The 18,053-nt window shown below is 30.7% G+C and overlaps 6 protein-coding genes across 6 annotated transcripts; 2 read left to right on the forward strand and 4 right to left on the reverse strand.

Annotated features, from left to right (window-relative positions):
• Positions 1-241: 241 nt before the first annotated feature.
• On the reverse strand, positions 242-4,919 carry LOC139094522 (integral membrane protein GPR180-like). Its single transcript, XM_070645585.1, has 3 exons — positions 4,533-4,919; positions 2,648-3,846; positions 242-2,351 (listed from the first exon to the last, which is right to left on the reverse strand). Exons 1-3 carry the CDS (start codon positions 4,808-4,810, stop codon positions 2,209-2,211), a joined length of 1,620 nt encoding a protein of 539 aa, XP_070501686.1. The 5' UTR covers positions 4,811-4,919; the 3' UTR covers positions 242-2,208.
• A 409-nt stretch (positions 4,920-5,328) lies between these two features.
• Ctl1 (choline transporter-like protein 1) lies at positions 5,329-9,037 on the forward strand. The gene is made up of 3 exons (XM_070645465.1): positions 5,329-5,670; positions 6,398-7,867; positions 7,929-9,037. Exons 1-3 carry the CDS (start codon positions 5,566-5,568, stop codon positions 8,406-8,408), a joined length of 2,055 nt encoding a protein of 684 aa, XP_070501566.1. The 5' UTR covers positions 5,329-5,565; the 3' UTR covers positions 8,409-9,037.
• A 149-nt stretch (positions 9,038-9,186) lies between these two features.
• On the reverse strand, positions 9,187-10,552 carry LOC139094582 (ribosome biogenesis protein BRX1 homolog). The gene is made up of 2 exons (XM_070645697.1): positions 10,372-10,552; positions 9,187-10,311 (listed from the first exon to the last, which is right to left on the reverse strand). Exons 1-2 carry the CDS (start codon positions 10,498-10,500, stop codon positions 9,223-9,225), a joined length of 1,218 nt encoding a protein of 405 aa, XP_070501798.1. The 5' UTR covers positions 10,501-10,552; the 3' UTR covers positions 9,187-9,222.
• A 59-nt stretch (positions 10,553-10,611) lies between these two features.
• Tmf (TATA element modulatory factor) lies at positions 10,612-14,344 on the reverse strand. The gene is made up of 7 exons (XM_070645629.1): positions 14,168-14,344; positions 13,853-14,086; positions 11,523-13,795; positions 11,351-11,455; positions 11,113-11,217; positions 10,957-11,052; positions 10,612-10,899 (listed from the first exon to the last, which is right to left on the reverse strand). Exons 1-7 carry the CDS (start codon positions 14,220-14,222, stop codon positions 10,771-10,773), a joined length of 2,997 nt encoding a protein of 998 aa, XP_070501730.1. The 5' UTR covers positions 14,223-14,344; the 3' UTR covers positions 10,612-10,770.
• Positions 14,345-14,647: 303 nt separating this feature from the next.
• Lamtor2 (Late endosomal/lysosomal adaptor, MAPK and MTOR activator 2) lies at positions 14,648-15,334 on the forward strand. The gene is made up of 3 exons (XM_070645467.1): positions 14,648-14,800; positions 14,883-15,069; positions 15,135-15,334. Exons 1-3 carry the CDS (start codon positions 14,733-14,735, stop codon positions 15,249-15,251), a joined length of 372 nt encoding a protein of 123 aa, XP_070501568.1. The 5' UTR covers positions 14,648-14,732; the 3' UTR covers positions 15,252-15,334.
• On the reverse strand, positions 15,312-17,420 carry Dnaaf3 (Dynein axonemal assembly factor 3). The gene is made up of 3 exons (XM_070645432.1): positions 17,370-17,420; positions 16,294-16,762; positions 15,312-16,229 (listed from the first exon to the last, which is right to left on the reverse strand). Exons 2-3 carry the CDS (start codon positions 16,738-16,740, stop codon positions 15,312-15,314), a joined length of 1,365 nt encoding a protein of 454 aa, XP_070501533.1. The 5' UTR covers positions 16,741-16,762; positions 17,370-17,420.
• Between the last annotated feature and the right edge of the window lie 633 nt (positions 17,421-18,053).

Here is an 18,053-nt window from a genome sequence, read left to right on the forward strand (position 1 = left end):
AGCTGCGATTGGAAAGTCAAATGGAAAAGCTGTATCTAAAACACCAGTGAAGAATGGAAAACCTCCTTCAGTACCAGAAAAATCATCTAAACCTCCAGGAGCATCCAAGCAAGCTCCCAAATGTGATCCATGCCAGAAAAAATCCTCCTGTAAAAAAGCTTGAAATTGATTGTCAAGTCACGTGTCTAAATAAAAGAAAGCTTTTGAGTTATTTCAAAAAATCTAAAACTTTTTTATCGTTTTTTTTTATTTCCTCTTCAATCTTCTTTGTCGTCAATTAAATCTTTGTTAAATCTTTTCATTTCATGAAATTGGCATAAATTTTAAAATTATTTTGCATTAAGAAAAGATAGATTTTCATGCTTTAGCGCTGAAGCTTTTTTATTTTGTAACAAATTTTATGCTAAGTTAATAATATTTATGTTAATCATGTCTAAGGTTTTTAATGTTTATTTTCATTTTCTCTTTTCTTTTGTTTAAAAATTTCTTTTCTTTTTCATTTGATTGATTTTCATTTTCCTGCTTACAAATTTGCTTCGTACTTGAACTTTTCTTGCTACAAATAATTTTTCACTCTTTCCACACAAACATTTTAGCTTAAATTACATTTGAAAACACTTATATGTATGAACTGAATGATTATTGCAGTATTTTGTGGATTTCAAGAGCTACAGGTTCAAGTGACCCAAATGAAGAAGACTCCGCCATGGAACTCAATGCTTAACGCTCTACTAGACCAATTTTATCAACGCTAAATGGAAGCCGCTTCCGTTTGACATTCATATGGCCCAAAAATAGGGAACTTCCATTTGGTATTAGTAAAAGAGGTTTGGCAGAGTCTCAAAAGCACTTCAAAATTAATTAAACTTTTTTTTCGATTTTATGTATTTTTTTAAAGCATTAAATAAAGGTACACATTAATCATCCCTTGACTTCACAATTATCAACACTTGACGTTAAACATTCACTTTCACATTTCGTAAATTAATTGATTTCACTCAGACTCTTAAAATTAATTATGTTAATCACTTCAGCCACAAAATATTAAGTGGAAGTTTTTATAATCCTCATGAAAACCGCCACTCTGAGCTCAATTATCTCTTCAGTTCATACAATAATTTTCATTATCAAAACATTTATTTCCCCTATTCTTATTACCCCATCAAGAAATAAAAAGTACAAAAATATACAATTTTTGCTAATTGAACAGTTTCCATCATTTTGCTTTAAACATTCACAGGTTTCACGTTGCATGTGGTAAATTTTTTAAGCATTGTGGCACTCGCAATAAAGTGCTGATAGGTCCAAAAATTATAGAAACATTTGCATAGAAATGCCACAAAGCTAATTTTTCACTTTTATATTCCATCTATATGTTTTTTTAATTAATTAATTATTTGTTGGGTTTTTTGTTTGTGGAAGTGCAGATGCTAACTCGTTGCTATCAAAGTATGTCAAACAAAGAATTATCAGAGATAAAATAATGATTAAGTAGGATAGTTTATTGTTTGGATTTCTCTGACCCAGACCGTGATTTTAGTGGAGATAGTTGTTATGGTGAATTTTAGGGATGTCGGTTACTCGGTCATAAGTCACTGACAGTGACCAACTTGGTATTTTAAGTGCAAGTCTGGAAATCTTGAATCTCTGACTACATCTCTGCCTAAAATTCAGTTCAGATTCTAATTATTCATCACAAAGTCAGAAAAGCCAACCCATAACTAACACTTAATCAATTTAATACCTTTATATATCAAACAACATAAAAAAATTACATTTGTACAAATAATTGATCTTAATCTCAATCTCAATCACTAAATTTACAAGGAATGAATTACAATTTTTTGACTTTTTTTGTTATCTCTAAAGACACTCTATATTATCTATCATACAAAAAGAACCAGTGTCACTAATTAAGAATATAAAATAAATTTGGATGATTCAAATTTCATTCTAATCATGTAATAATTTGCACATCATCTATATATGAATATAATCAACTTAAATTCGTTTAATAACACAATTAATGTTTCATAAATGGAAGCAATAGTTTGCTTGTAAACAAAATCATAAATTATGAATTTACTTGTTATTTTTGATGAATTGTTTCTTATCAAGCATAGACGATTGAGTGCGAAATTCTAATCGTATCGTAAATCCGCATGATAATCGTTATCACTACGATATTATATATATTTTTTGTTTAATTCACGTAAAAATTTTTTTACTATCGTTTCGGTCTGTTAAATCACCATTTTCAATTAATAATAGTGTATCGCTCACATTATGAGAATTATTTGTTAACAAATCGTTAGTGGATACAAGCGTTTCCATGTCCTCACAGTGTTCATCTACGATAATAAAAATACAAAAGTAATGATTGTCAAACATGTAATTAAATAAGTGTTAATATCATTTCATATTTAATTCTGTTCTTCATTGTCGAATAATTCAGGCAATTTAGATCCATTCAGAATGCAATCATATGAAATGATATGGGATTATACGCAGATGATGTCCAATTCAATTCATTTTCCGACTTCTTTATATTCTTTAAATGGAGTGATCTAAAGTCGTTGCGACTCTTAACATTTGGACAGCATAAGCATGCAACCCACTTAAGAATAAAATCATTAAGTCTACTCACTTGGAATTTCGTCTCGATAAATTTCACGATTATTATGTGGAGCCTCATTGAATTCATCAAGTTCGTCGATGCGAAGAGTATTTGGACCAGCTAGTAGGAGATATTGGCCACTCCGATTTGGCCAAAGAAGACCCATCATAACACAATATGCAAGACAATCAACGGAATTAATGACGGCCAGAAGGAGCTTATATCGCCAAAATACTGACACTGACATTGATATTACAGCTATTATCGGAAGATATATAAACCATACGAGGGATGAAGCTCCGAAGTGTAAAAGGAAGTCAAGTTTTTTCGTCGAATGTTCATATTTCATGGTTGTTCTTAATTCATACAAAAACCACAACATTATACAGGAACGACTAATAAGGACGAGAAATCCTGGCCATGTCTGAAACTCGTCAATATCCGATATAACATCAATTTCAGTCATATTCCATACATATAATATGAAATTTAATATAAGATATGAGACCCAAATGAAAATCAATGCAATCCAGCTTGCAGCTGATATCTCTAGTCTCGTCACTGCCCATCCTTTAGCTAAAAGTAATAAAATTAACATAAACGATGTTCGACTTAAAATATCGAAAATATCTCCAGCTATTTTCAATCCTTCATTTCCTCGTCCATCAGATGCAAACGAGATTAGATGTATAAGTATAAAGCATATACTAATAAACTCCATTACAAGACTCGTTGTAAATAATTTGGTAACAGGATGATTTTGTTTTCGACTTCCGATAATTTGTATGGGAACCAAGACGATATAAATTGTGAAAAATATGAGACATTGCTCAAGTATATTCTGTTTGTCATAAGAGAAATGATAAATGAATGGACTGTAATAATTCTGCTCTTTTATCGGATGACCATTCACTAAGTCCAAATGATAATCAATTTTATGCGGAAGCCCATTATAATGTTCCCATTCACATGTCGTTTCATTACGATAACATGCTACAAACGATATATACCAAAATCTCGGCTGATTTTGATTACTGATAACAAAAGTAAATTGACTGTCTTTAATCACATTAGAAGGTGAATCTTCATCACTACATAGACCACTCTGATTACATGGCACTCGTCTCAAATAATCACCTCTTGCATCACGATTACATTTGGCATCATATGATGTGGCATTAAGCCTTGCAAACATTTTCCTACATGCTAAGTTCCGATTTGTTACAGTTCTGAAAAATAATTATTGTTATTATTAATATCATCGTCTATCTACAGTCTCAAGGTCATTGAAGTATCAACTCAATTTATTCTAATTAAGTCATTTAAAAAATCTGTCAACTGTTAAATAAAATTTTGAAATTTTTTTAACGACAGCTGAACGAAACTTTTTTGTTGTTTTTTGGTAAACAAACAGAATAAATAATTGAAAAACCTTGAAAAAGTTGTTAAAATACACAAAAATACTAATTAGAATGTTTTGATCATTTAACATTTTTCACATTCATTCCATTGTATGAATCTTAATCAAAGTTTTCTACCTGTTTCAGGTAATATTTTAGAAAAACGATTTTCAATACTTCAAGGTGTGTTCAGTAAAAAAAATGAACAATTTTTAAAACAAAATTGACAGTTTTGAATTCCAACAAACTCTCACATGCTTAAAAATATCTTCGGATGTTGATATAGATGACTAGCTGGATTTTTATTTCCGACTATTATCAAGTCGCAATTCAAATTATACACATTTCATACAAATTTAATAACAAACGAGTCTATAACATTGAAGTACAGAAAAAAGAAAAAAATACCGAGCATGATTTCAGTGTGAAAGTTTTTTGGTAGACAGAAATTACAACAACATCATATCGAATGATCCAGTTTTGTTCCAGCGTGGATATTATGTCTCAAAACTTACCTATTTCCATAAAATTCTAAGAAATGATGACGATCTAGGACTGCTAAAGTTACTGACACTCCTTTTGGAAAGGATTGCTCTGATGTTACGTTTCCGTAGATAAATCCATACTCATTGCTGGATTTAGTCTGATGTTTTTCAAATTTAATAAATCCAAATTTGCTTACAAATTTAAAAAAATTATTTGTTTGAAATGATCCGTCAATTCGTAATCCTACTGTCGTCGTTATGTTATAAAATAGAACTATTAAAACTAGTATTAAGCTACGCAATTTCATTTTTTTCCTTAATTATATTCACATCTTATTATGAAATTTTCAATTTTTTCATTTTTTTCCTTTCTTCCACTCTAAATTTGTTTTCTCTTCTGTACAAAAAATCTTTTTTCACTGAATGGAAGTGCAGTAAGGAATGCACTGCCAACTTATGTCTACAGCGTGGTTGAAACTTGCGTTATCTTGAGAAACTTTCGAACCATTAATTTTATTTTTTTATGTGAATGACGGTTATTTTTTTGAATTTCCAAATGAAAAATAAGAATTTGAAAAATTTAACGATTTTTTTGAATTCTGAATTAGAAAATAACGGCTTCTCCTTGGGGAAAAAATAGAAAAATAATTTCAAAAATTAAAAACCAAATTTTATTACATAGCCTACTTTAAGACAAAATGAACGCTCAATTCACAAAAATATTTTGTTTTTAGCTGAGATTTCGAGGTGAAGTGTGGATATTCTCAGTTTGACTTTGTGTTTCCACCACAAAATATTCACCATAACACGCTTTTGGTGAGTTTGTAATTATACTTCAACTTGATTATGCGTTGTTTGTATCGCAATCAATTCTCTCCGCATAAAATCCCTTAAAAATTATTTAATTACAGTAGATTTAAGTATAGAAAGTGAATAAAAGTCAACGCACAATAAAGACAAAAGTATTCTCAGGATAAAATCAGTGAATTAAAGTAGAATTTTACAAAAAAAAACAAAGAAAAGAAGAAGACATAGTGTTTTTGGAAGTAATTATTTAATAATAATGGGTTGCTTCGAAAGCAAAGAGACGCGGACAGAACCGACAGCAGTGAGAGGATGTACAGATGTCTGCTGGCTAATTATTTTCATTCTGTTTTGGGCTGTGTTGGTAAGTTAATTGGTGAATCATAAATTAATAAAAAGATTGAGGAAAATTGAGCAATTTGAAATTCCTTTGGATACGCCTTGAATATCAATTTTCATGCTTAATAGGCATTCCATTGTGTTTCGTAGAAGAATTTTCATGTCACTTATGGAATTTATTTCCGATTCTATGTTCAAAACTGGTATTTTTAATATGTGCGTTAATGAACATGTTAATTAATTGATAAAATTTATTTCCATACTGGTTGATTGTTGAAGTATTCTTGCTAAATGTTCTATACTGCACACAGATATTGAGTCAGAAACAAATTTACATAATACATATTACTCACACGCTAATTCCATCAAATTAATGCTTCTTCTTAGTCATTCATTCACGTGTAATAAAGTTCTTATTATATGTTCGTCTTCAAGGCCATTGGATTTATTTTTAACCGGCATATTAAATCTGTTGATCTTGAATTTTTCCTCAATTAATCTTATAACGTTCATTTGAGATTTGAATAATATTTATTTTACATAGTTAAAAACCCCTTTCACACAAAATTAAAAATTTGTTTGAAAGTAATTTTAATTGTACTGCATTTCCACAATTAAGAGAGATAAATTATTTCATTTCTGACGTGCTAGTGTCCTAGTTTCTAATAATAAATATGCATGAAAAGCCCCTGACATGATGTCACTTTTAGTGTTAATTTTTATATTCACGCAATCTATTGTCTCATTTTCAGATCTTCATTGCGGCTTTTGCCTTTATTTATGGAAATCCAACGAGAATCATTAATGGATATGATTCCTTTGGAAATACTTGCGGTGTGGAAAGCAACGAGAAGTTTGCTGATCTAAATTATCCAAATGCTTCAGGAATTAGCACAATCGATAAGCCATACGTCTTCTTTTTCAATTTAGGAAAAGACATAAAGAAATCGCTAAAATTGTGTGTCAAGGAATGTCCAACTCAGCAATTAAATACATCGAGTGATCTTCTTGCTTACTTCAATCGCAACGGAACTAGATATTGCCGATATGACTTTGATATGGCCAAATTGACCTCAAGTGTGAAAGCAAGTGATGAAAAGTTTTTCCATATAAACGGTCCTTGCCCAAACTTACCGATTTATCAATCAGAGCCAGTTTTTCATAGATGTATTCCGACCGGTGATAACAATCCTGTTAAAGAAGCTCAACAACTCTATAATTTAATCAGTTCCTGGGATTTTGTTGAACAAACAGCACGCGATTTATACAAGTCATGGCACATCATTGCTCTCATTTGTGGACTTGCCTTAATATTTTCAATAATTTTGATTGGTTTACTTCATTATCTAACTCAAATCATTTCATGGTTGATTTGCATTTTTGTCGGAGTGGCAAGCATTGGAATAACCGTTCTTTTATGGTGGACATACTATGATATTAAGAAGAATAAGGAAAACGCTGAAATTGCCAAATTATCTCAATATTTACAAAACGAAACTGCTGTCTATATTTTTGCTATAGTAGCAACTATCTGCATGATCATCTTACTTGTTGTCATTTACTTTATGTCATCTAAATTCTCTGGATTAGCTGCATTATTTGAAGAAGCTGGAAAATGCATGTACTCAATTCCTCAAATTTTTGGACCTCCACTTCTTGCATTTATAGCTCTCATGATCTTCTTTGCATTTTGGATATCTGTAGTGGTTTGCTTGGCAACGGCTACGATTCCTGGAGTTAAGCCATTTATCGACGTTACCAATCCACAAGAAAACATCCCAACAAATATTAACAATCCTCAAAATGGAGCCGAATTGCAGAAAACCTTCAAACTTGTTGAATATCATGAAACTGACTGGACTAAATATGGACTGTACATCTACTTTGTTGCTTTAATTTGGGTTTCTGAGTTCATCTTTGCTGCATCCCAATTGTGCTTAGCTGGTGCAGTTGCATTATGGTATTTCAAAAAGCCAACAGATTCTCCAGTTTGTGACTCAATGGGCAAACTTATTAAATATCATCTTGGATCTGTCGTTAAAGGAAGCTTCTTGATTACACTTTTCAAAATTCCAAGATTGATTCTGACTTACTTGTATGCTAAATTTAAGACAGCAGCTGGAAAAGGAAATGGATTAGCTGATTGCATGCTCAAGTGTTGTATCTGCTGTTTCTGGTGTTTAGAAAAGTTCATTCGCTATTTGAATCACAATGCATATACCGTAAGTAACTAAAATAATCAGCAGTTATCAAAGTTTTTCATATAAATATTTTTACTTCCAGGTCATTGCCATCGAAAGCATCAATTTCTGCCCAGCTGCCGGTGTTGCTTGGAAAGCAATTTGGACTCATGTCGTTAGTGTAGCAACTATTAACGGAATCGGTGATTTTGTACTCTTCCTTGGAAAATTGGCTGTTGCTGGAATTTGTGGTTTCATTGCCTTATTGATGTTGAAGAAGAACGAGGAAATTCAGTTCTATATGATTCCTGTCTTCATTATTGCAGTATTTGCCTTCTTTGTGGCTCATGTCATATTGTCACTTTATGAAATTGTCGTTGATACATTGTTCCTGTGTGTCTATGAAGATCGTCACATTAACGGTCCAAATGGCAGATGGAAGGAATCAAATCTTGCAAATCTTTTGGGTGAAGAGAAGGCTGTTGCAAGAGAGGGACAAATGCAAGAAGTTGAATTGCAACCCATTACTAAACAGCCTTTCGGAAGCTACCGCAATGATCAACCAACAATCGAGCCAGCATAAATGTTTAATTAATTGCATTTAGAGACTTTACATCACCCTACTACCAAATCATTAATCATTGCTATTTTAATTAACTTATTTTTGTCAGTTTTTTTGAAATTGGAAGTAATTATTGATTATTATACATTTAGTTTTAAGGCTTATTCAATTTCTAATCTCGTCTTCTTATTTCATGAATTCATAAGACTAACTTTAAATGTGTCTAGATGTCTGTCTTTTTTTTCGCTTTGAATACTCGGGCATTTCGTACTTCTATGACCAACCCATTAAGCTCAAATCTTATTGTCAATGTCCTATAAAATAGACACATTAATCATAAAATGATGTTTGCGCTCTTACTTAATCAAACAAAATTCTCGAAGAAACAAAAAGTATAACATGATAATCGATGCTTTACAATTAATATACAAAAACATGTTCAATGGCCTTAATAATTAGTGTAACAAACATTAAAATGTTAGAAGTTTATTGATGTAAAAGTTTATAAAATATTTTTATCTTCCCAATAAATTCGTTGATCTTTACCAGATGGAATTACAAAAGTGGTTGAAAAACATTTTTATGTTATATTCGCTATATAATATTTTATGACAAATGTATTACCTAATAAAAATTTAATCCTTTAAAAAAATTTAACGATCATTTTTATTTTGAATTAAATAACTGTTGAAGGATTTTGGAAAAGCTCTGTGGAATTGTATGGTTCTGGATTTCAAAATATTAAAATATGTTGTGAAATAAAAGCTTATTTTTTGTAATAAAATTTATTTCATCTTTATTTCCTTAATTCTTTTTTGCATTGTCACAATATTAATTATTCAGCAGAAGCTTTTGACTTCTTCTTGGATTTGAACTTTGTGCTAAGTTTCTTTGTTTTCGCAATGTTTTGAATCATTTTCGAACGTTTAGTTATTCCTCGTTGTTGAACCTTGCCAGAAATTGGATTAATAACTTGCTTTTTGGGTTTGACTAACTTCTTGCCATCTCCACCAGGTTTTAATTTTTCAATCAATTTCTTAACTCTTGCAATATCTGCTTTGTCGCGTTTTGCTTGAAGTTCCTCTTCATCTACACTCTCCTCATCTTCCATTTTCTCTTCTCTTTCAATTATCTTCTGTGCTACTTCTTCCTCATCGTCATTAGCGAAAACTTCACGTCCAATCTTATCAATATTAAATGCTTCTGTTGGCATTGTTGCATCATAACGTGACTTTGCATCTGTTCTATTGACATATTTGTCTTTTGCTGATAATTTAAGCATTTTGCGATGTTTTGCTGGAGAAACATAATCAGGATTTTCCCATAAAGGTTCACCAGTGAAAGATTCAGCAAAGATCTTAACAGGATTCATTACAAATCTTGGTCCGATTTCTGACAAAGCACCATCTTCAGCTAAAATCTGATAGTTTCTAAACCAAATTCTTTTGTCCAAGAATGTAAATGTATAAACACGATCAACGAATGGCTGAGATTTTGGATGATGATTTGGTACACCGAAAATCTGTGTTAACAATTCACGGAGAAGCATAAGATGAGGAATTTTCGAGAAATTTTCATCAAATGAGAGCAAGGGACGTGCTCCTTTCAAGCAATTTCCAGTTAGCTTTAATTCTCCCATTGTACTGACATTTTCAACTAAAAATTTTGCTGATGGACCATCATTTATGTTTGCTAGCCACATATATAAATCTTGTTTGTGACGTCCTTCAAAATACATTGCCTTATTGCAGTGCTTCATCTCACCAAGCTCATTAATTATAGAAAGAGTCTTCCAGCGCTCTAATTTTGGTTCATCTCTATGATGTGGCATAATTGTTTTTAAATCCTTCATCAAATGACGATCGCGATGATTTATACCACGCCCGCAAAGCACCAATACTCGCTGTCTGTTGATCCATTTATCCTGAAGAATTCAAATTTTTCTTAGAATTTCATGCGGTTTTATTTATTTTCTAAATTTTACCTTTTTTGGGATTACAGCATCTGATGTTCTTGACTCTGGCAATATAACTTCCTCTTCCTTATCTTTTGGAACAATTTCCAATTGAAGTGGCCTGTTCTTTTTGTTTAATTTCTTATTAAATTTGCCCATGCTTTTAAATCACAATGTTTTTATTTTTTACGTACGTAAATACAACAAAAAACGTACGTATATCTGATCCATGATAAAAAATGATAAATTCAAAAATAAAAATGCCGTTAATTTTGATTCAATTTAAATAAGTATAATATATATTTTTTTAATAAAGAAGAATTCTAGATGGACATAATTATTTAGTTAAAATTTCAATCCATCATAAATGATCACATTTTCGATTAAAAATATCATGCTCTATTTAAAAATACCATTGCACCACCTCGATTATGTATTCTTAGGCTTTTTCTCGATATCATTGAGTTTCTGTGTCAATTCGTCTATTTGTTTCTTATACATTTGCGAAATCGATTTTAGATCAATTAAGTCCAGCTTCAATTCCTCGTACTCTTCAGCCTAAAATGACAATTGTATTAAAATAGTTGAATTAATTTAAATTAATATTATTTTTACCTTCTGTCCATACATTTCCAGCAATGCATTATACTGTACTTGATCTTCGTCTTGCTTTCTTTGCTTCTCTGATTGCTCCTTGATTTGCTCAGTCGCCTATGAAATGAATTTTTGTAAGAAAATCTCATCCAAGTTAATTCATGCAAATAATTTTACCTTCTCAAACTCTGATGTCAAATTAGAAATTTCATTTGATAGGAAATTTCTCTCTGTTTGAAGTCTATGTATTTCCCACTGTAATTGCTGTACCTCACCGTCTCTCTAGAATATTTAATTTAATTTTAACGATTTTTTTATTTTTAAATGTTTTAAAACCATACAAATGTTTTTAATTCAAATGGTCTTCAAAACCATACAATTGTAAAAAATGTCGTAAGGAATTGTATTATATTACCTGTTTCAATATTGATTGAAGTCCTTCCATAAGTGATGCTGAAGAATTAACAACTCCACCATACTGACTGCTGTAATTCGAATTGGCACCAACATCGTGATCATCCTTTAAACAAATTAAAATCAATTAATTAATTTAATATCTAATTAAAATAGTAATATGAATAGCTCACCATATTCCAAGGATGTGAATGCAAAGATTCAACACTTCCCAAACTTAAAACTGGCGAATCATTTCCTAAGTCGTTTGAATCTTGACGTTCAGCATGTGGATGATGATGCTGATTTTGTTGCTGAATAAACAAAAGTTTTCTCTTTTCGTCCTCAAATTCACTTCTTTCAGTTCTTAACTTTTCTTCAAGCTGTGAAACGAGATTTTTAAACTTTTCAGTATCAGTTGACTTGGACGAAACTTCGGCTAATAGTTGTTCAATCTTCAATTTGTAGTCATTTTCATGAAGATTAAATTCAATATCTTTCTGTTGTAACTGACTTAAAGTTTGTTCCAACTTTAAGCTTGTTGACGACAATTTCTCTTCTAAATTAGATATTTTAATATTTAAATGCATGACTTGGTCTTTAGCTTGCTTCTCAACATCCGATTGCGATGATAATTTATTTTGTGCTGCTTCTAGCTTTTCTAGAAGAACTCGTTCTTGATTTTCCCATAATGCTGTACGTGAATTTAAAGTACTTTGAAGTGATTCGAGTTGTCGAATGAGCGGAATCGACGCTAAAGATGCTTCTTGTTTCTGATCCTCTATTCTGAATTCAGTTTCTTCCAACTTTCTTTTCAGTTCTAAATTTTCTTGTCTCAACTTCTGTTCACGACTTGTTGCCGAACTTTCATTGATTCTATTTATTTCTCTTAATTCTGTCAGTTCCTTTTTCAATAATTTACTTTCATTCAGTGCCTTTTCCTTCTCATCTTCTAGATTTCGACCCATTTCTACACTTTTTTCACTTAATTCTTTCTTTAATGCGTCATGAGATGTCTGTAGTGCCAACACTTTTTGCTGTAAATCTTCATTTTGACTTTTAAGTTGCTGATTTTCTTTTTCGAATTTTCTTTTGTCATTTGTCAACTTGTTAATGCCATCACTTTGTGATTTTTCTATTTCATCTTTAGTCGTCAGATTTTTCTTTAGTTTTTGGTTTTCATCTGTCAATTCAGTAATTTGACTGTCTTGCCTCTTAATTAATTCATCATTTTCCTTCAACTTAGCTTTTAGCTTCTTAATTGCATTGGAATGCTGCAAAATTTGTTTTGACAATTTCTCACCTTCATTCTTTAATGTATCAATTATTGAATCCTTTTCTGTTGCCATTTTATCATATTCATGCACACTAACTTTACTTTCCATTTCAACTTTCATTGTTTCAAGTTGTTTCTTAAGCATTGAATTATCTCGAATTGATTGCTGAAATTTCTTTTCTAATGCTGATAATCTTTGCGTATATTCTTCTTGCAAATTAGTCATGTCTAAACTATTACGTCCTCTTTTAATTGCATCGAGTTCCTGACTCAACTTTACATTAACATCTGTTAACTCAGCATTACTTCGTCCCATTTGAACTAACTGAACTTCACGCTGTTCAAGATTCTCATTTAATTCACTAATTCGCTTTAGAAGCTTCTCTGTATCTGATGGGCTTGCACATTCATCACTGGCAAGACTTAATACTGATACTTCAGACAATTCTCGACTATGTCCTTTATGATCAAGCTTTAAATTTGCTAAATATGACTCAGAATTTTGGTAAGGAAATGAACTGTCTTTTTTACTAGCACTAGTTGCTTTGGGGCAACTTGCTGTGCTACTTGAATCGCCATTCGGTGAGCTAATAATTTCTATATCAGATGATGTTGCTGTTTCAAGCTCATCGCCTGATGAAGTATGTCCAGAACCAGGTTTACTTTCTGTAGATTTTCCAGCATTATTTGAGGGAATATTTTTAACTTTACTGGGATTTATTTCCTCAAAACTGTGCGTTGAATCAGAAACTTGTGTTTGAATTTCAAAACTTTCCATCGACTTTTCCATTATATTAGAATTATTTATTGCTTTCAATGTTTGATCCAAATCATCATTACTTGGGTCACAAAAGCTGCTGCCGCATTCCGAATTAGTTAAAGTAGACGTTGATATTATAGTAGTTGAAGTATCAATTTCTAGTGAATTATTAGAACGAGTTGGTGGTAATGTTATAGGAATATCATCAGTATCTTGAGGAGTCATTAATGCACTATTACTACTGTCAGTATATAAATCAATTGGTGATAATAAATCTGCTTGAATTGGTGACGAAATATCCACATTGCTAGATGTTTTATTAATAATTTCTACAGATTCATCGACAGAGCCTTGTAATGTCGATTGAGACGAGCTTATGTCTTGTAAAGATGCAGAAGATGACGGCGACTTGCTAATTATTTCCAAGGATTCTAATAAATAGTAATTATTAGTTAATTAGAATGGAATGAGAGATGAGTTTAGATTACCAGAGCTTGTTTCGCTCTTTCTAGGCGGTGGATTTGTAATTATCCCTGGCTGCGATGGCTTATTTTCAAAGAAACTCCCATTAAAACTTCCCCAGACAGAAATAGTTTCTTCTTTTTTGGCTTCTTGTTGAATAGACGGCAATGTTTTACTCTTTGTAAGTCTTGATTCCTCATTATTAGTCTCTGTCATGTCATCATCTTTGATATCCAGAACATTGTCTATATGCTTTTGAGCTATCAATGAAAATCATCAACATTGATTAATTCCATTTTTCGCCACGCAATAAGAAAATATCATATATCTCATTAATATACCTTCTTTCAAAGCGCTCTTCGCTAGATTAGCTATGGAACTGCTATCAAACCACATTATTTCTATTTACATCACTTTAAAATGACAGGAAGTGGGACAAACACTTAGTTACAGTACAATTTTGCGAAATTTATTTATTTTTTTCACAAAGAAATTTTCAAGGGATGACAACTTTTAGGTATGTAAACAATTTAAGCAATTACTGTATGATACATTTAAATTTTAAGTGTTCAGCACTTGGATTTTTATAAATATTAGATTCTTGGTTAGTGATGATTCATTCTGTGCAATGAAAACTCTGATTTTATTGTTTTAAACAGACCTTTTCTTGATAATTAACTCTAATATCAATGAAACATAAGCAAAAATATTCTAGTCATCTGTAATCATCAAGTAAATTCACTCAAAAATAAAAATGTTGTAATCAAAAAACAGCATCCGTGAGAAAACGATTAAAGAGTTCACAAATTCATAGGTATCAACTCTGAACTATTGTTTACAAAAAATTACTTTATTTTCAAAATTTTCAGAAAAAATTAAAAAATTTAATTCATTTATCATTTAAATATGCTGAAACCAAAGGTTTTAACAAATGTTCTGAGCCAAGCCAACACAGGAGGTGTCGAAAATACATTGTGAGTACCAAGATCAACCGTAGATTAAAGAAAAATTGATTATTTTCTCAATAATATTATCAATCTTTGTCTTTTCATTTAGATTATTAAACAGTGATGGTGCCTTACTTGCTTTCAGTGGATTCCATAATAAGGATGCACGAATAACATCAGCAATTGCTAGCAATGTTTGGTCTGCATATGAAAAACATGGTCATAATTCATTTAGAGAAGATCCTTTACACTTTCTAATCATTAATTGTGAGGGTGGAAATGTCATTGTGACTCAAGTAAGTGTACTTTGTTCTATTTGATCATTAATTTACCTAAAATTGACATTATTATATTTTTACAGGTAGCAAACCTTTTATTGTGTCTATATGCCAATACTGACAATTTAGGAATTTTAAAGACAAAAATCTCAAAATTAAAAGAAAAGCTTGAAGTTCCATTGCAATCTATTCAGACATAAGAAGTTTATTGTTATAATTCCTGTTTATTTTAATCCTTATTAACCGCTTTCAGAATAAATTTATTCAATTTTCTTATATTTAATTACGGAGTTGACGAGATTTAATGAAAAATTAGTTACAGGCTTTAGATTAATACTTTTAGCATAGTTCTTGATGTCTTCGATATTTTTAGATATTTCTTCCTTTTTCATGGTACTGAATTTTTTTGTCTCGAACATAACAAATGATGGTGTTTTAAGAATTTCCTCAAAATCATCTTTAAGGAACGAGAAATAGTTATGAGCTACAAAAACGACATCAAATTTATGTTTGAACTGATGCTTCTTAGTAATGTGAAGAATATCATCTACTGATAAAAAGTGAACTTTTACGTTATCAAATGACATTAACGGCTTGTCATATTTCATAAGATTCATATCTTTATCTTCGAATGAGCGATCAGCACATGGGTTATCGCCGACTTTCAAAGTGACAGCGCCCAATTTACGGAAATTCTTATTATCATTCTTAGGATCATATTTCGTCTGATGCTTCATTTCCCACATTATCTCGTAAAGATTTCTTTCAGTTATATCAGTCGAACGACATTCATTGGTACCGAAATTTGATTTAAGCATTTTCTCTTCAGAACAATCAATTCCAAAAGTGATAAAAGGTCCAGTATTCATATCACCAACATACCCACGATGGAACCAATTATTTCCACTCCGACGAATATCCATTGCAAATGTCTTGTTTGGTAAGGCATATTCAAATTCTGGGAATGTAAAAGCAACGCCACATTCGCGCCAATGCTTATATTCTTGACTGCATATTTGTTTTGCTCCATTATCCTTTAATCGCATTTGGAGGTCCCAGTCAAAAGCTCCAATCCTGTGATCGTATCGTTCCTTCAATTGAACTCTATTCTGATCATCCCAGTACTTCTTAATGTCGTAAATGTGTTCCTTCTTGTTCTTCCAAAATGTGAAAGCCATCTAAAATATGCAAATAATTAAATTCATCCAAGGATTAAAAATAATCGTATGTTTAATTACTCACTTCCATCTGATCACGTTCCTTATATTTTAGATTATCAAGATTGAAAATGGGCAAATACTGTTTGGCGTAGCTCTTGTCTGTTATCATTTTAATAAAGATTTCACTTTTTGAATTAAGATACATGCTGGATGTTGAATGAAGTAGGCTATTGCCAAATATGTCCATATATAATTGAGTCTTTCCATTAATTGTTAAATTTTCATCACTTTCTAAAGCAACTGTTAAAAGTGCTAAGTCTCTAGCAATAAGTTCCGGACATCCTTCAAGTATGTAAAAATTAAATTCAATATCGTGAGCATTGTGGAAATAAAATTTTGAAATTGTTTTTAGAATATGTCCAGTATCTCCAAGTCCATAAAATAAAATGTCAAGCTTTGTTGGTCGCTGCTTAATAGCACTAATGTACTCATCGAAAATATCTCTCGCTTCACTTAATCCCCAAAACATCTTCGATTAGTTAAGTTTTGTGCTGAAAATTTTATAAACAAATTTTTGAATAAAAAAAAACCATGGCAACTATGATTAAGTTTTGTTAAATTTAGAACTCTTTATTATTTTTCACCATTTTTCATTGAGATTTGTAAAGTTGATTTACATAGTGACTATACTAAAATTTTGACATAAAATTTCCACTAGATATGTTGGTGAAGAAAAACATTTTCATTTTCATAGAATCTAATAAATGCATTAATTGTGATTATTTTATGCATGCATAGATATATTAGAATCAGAGTTATATATTTTGCTTATTAATCATGCAATATTAATTATTTAATTGACGTTAAACAGAAATAAAAGTTCAAAAGAGCATTAAAAGCTCCAAAAGTTCAAAAAGTTATGGCTGAGTATTCAAAAATAAAAGTACCGTTAAAAATTTAAAACTCAAAAAAGGCTAACCGCCTTTCAATTTTGAAATTTAAAAGCTCAAAATTAATCAAAATTTATGGATATTATTGGGGCTTAAAAATTGAAATTCTCGATAATAAAAGTGCACTTAATAGGGTATTATTCCCGAGAAACCAGTAGAGGAAAGTCTATGTTTAAGTAATGTTCAAGTTAGTGCGTATTAAAATTACCTTTAATACAACGACCAATATGTGACACAAAATATTACCGTTTATGATTACTTGTTATGCGTCACAAAACATACTATCAGGATTGACTTCTGACGATACTTTGGGGTAAAGTTGGGGTAACATTGAGCATTTCAAGTAAATCTTGACAAAAGGACAAAATTTTTGCAATTTTTAATTTTTTTAGTTAATTGTTTACCGAAAAATGTGCTCAGTGAATGAAATGTAAAATAATTAAAAAAAAGTGTTTAAAGTGTTCATATAGTTTTAAATTAAAGTAAATATGTTTCTGTTTAGTTACAGTAGAAGGAAATTCATGAAATTGGTAAGTGAAATTAATTTAAAATACTTAAATTTTTAAAAAATCTGAATTAATCAAATTATTTCATAATTTTGTCTCTTTTATAGATATTTCTCTTTTGTTTTTCATTTGATAATCTAGGTCTTTTGATAGTGTTAATCTGATAACAGTGTTTTATTTCTAATTCAAATTTTATTTTTTTTGGAGTTTTTTTAGGTCATTTAATAATTTATTTTTAGGGATCCAGGATTAATTTAAGTGCTCACAAGTGTATTATATACGAATTTTTAGCTAATAAAGTTCATATTTTATAGTTAAATAAACCAAAGTATTAAGTGTTTTTTAATTTATCATTTTATGAATTCAGGAATATGAACGCAATGGGT

This window comes from Chironomus tepperi, unplaced genomic scaffold (assembly GCF_022539635.2).
Source record: "Chironomus tepperi strain 1889 unplaced genomic scaffold, CSIRO-AGI_Ctep_v1 contig_354, whole genome shotgun sequence".
NCBI classification, from domain to species: domain Eukaryota; kingdom Metazoa; phylum Arthropoda; class Insecta; order Diptera; family Chironomidae; genus Chironomus; species Chironomus tepperi.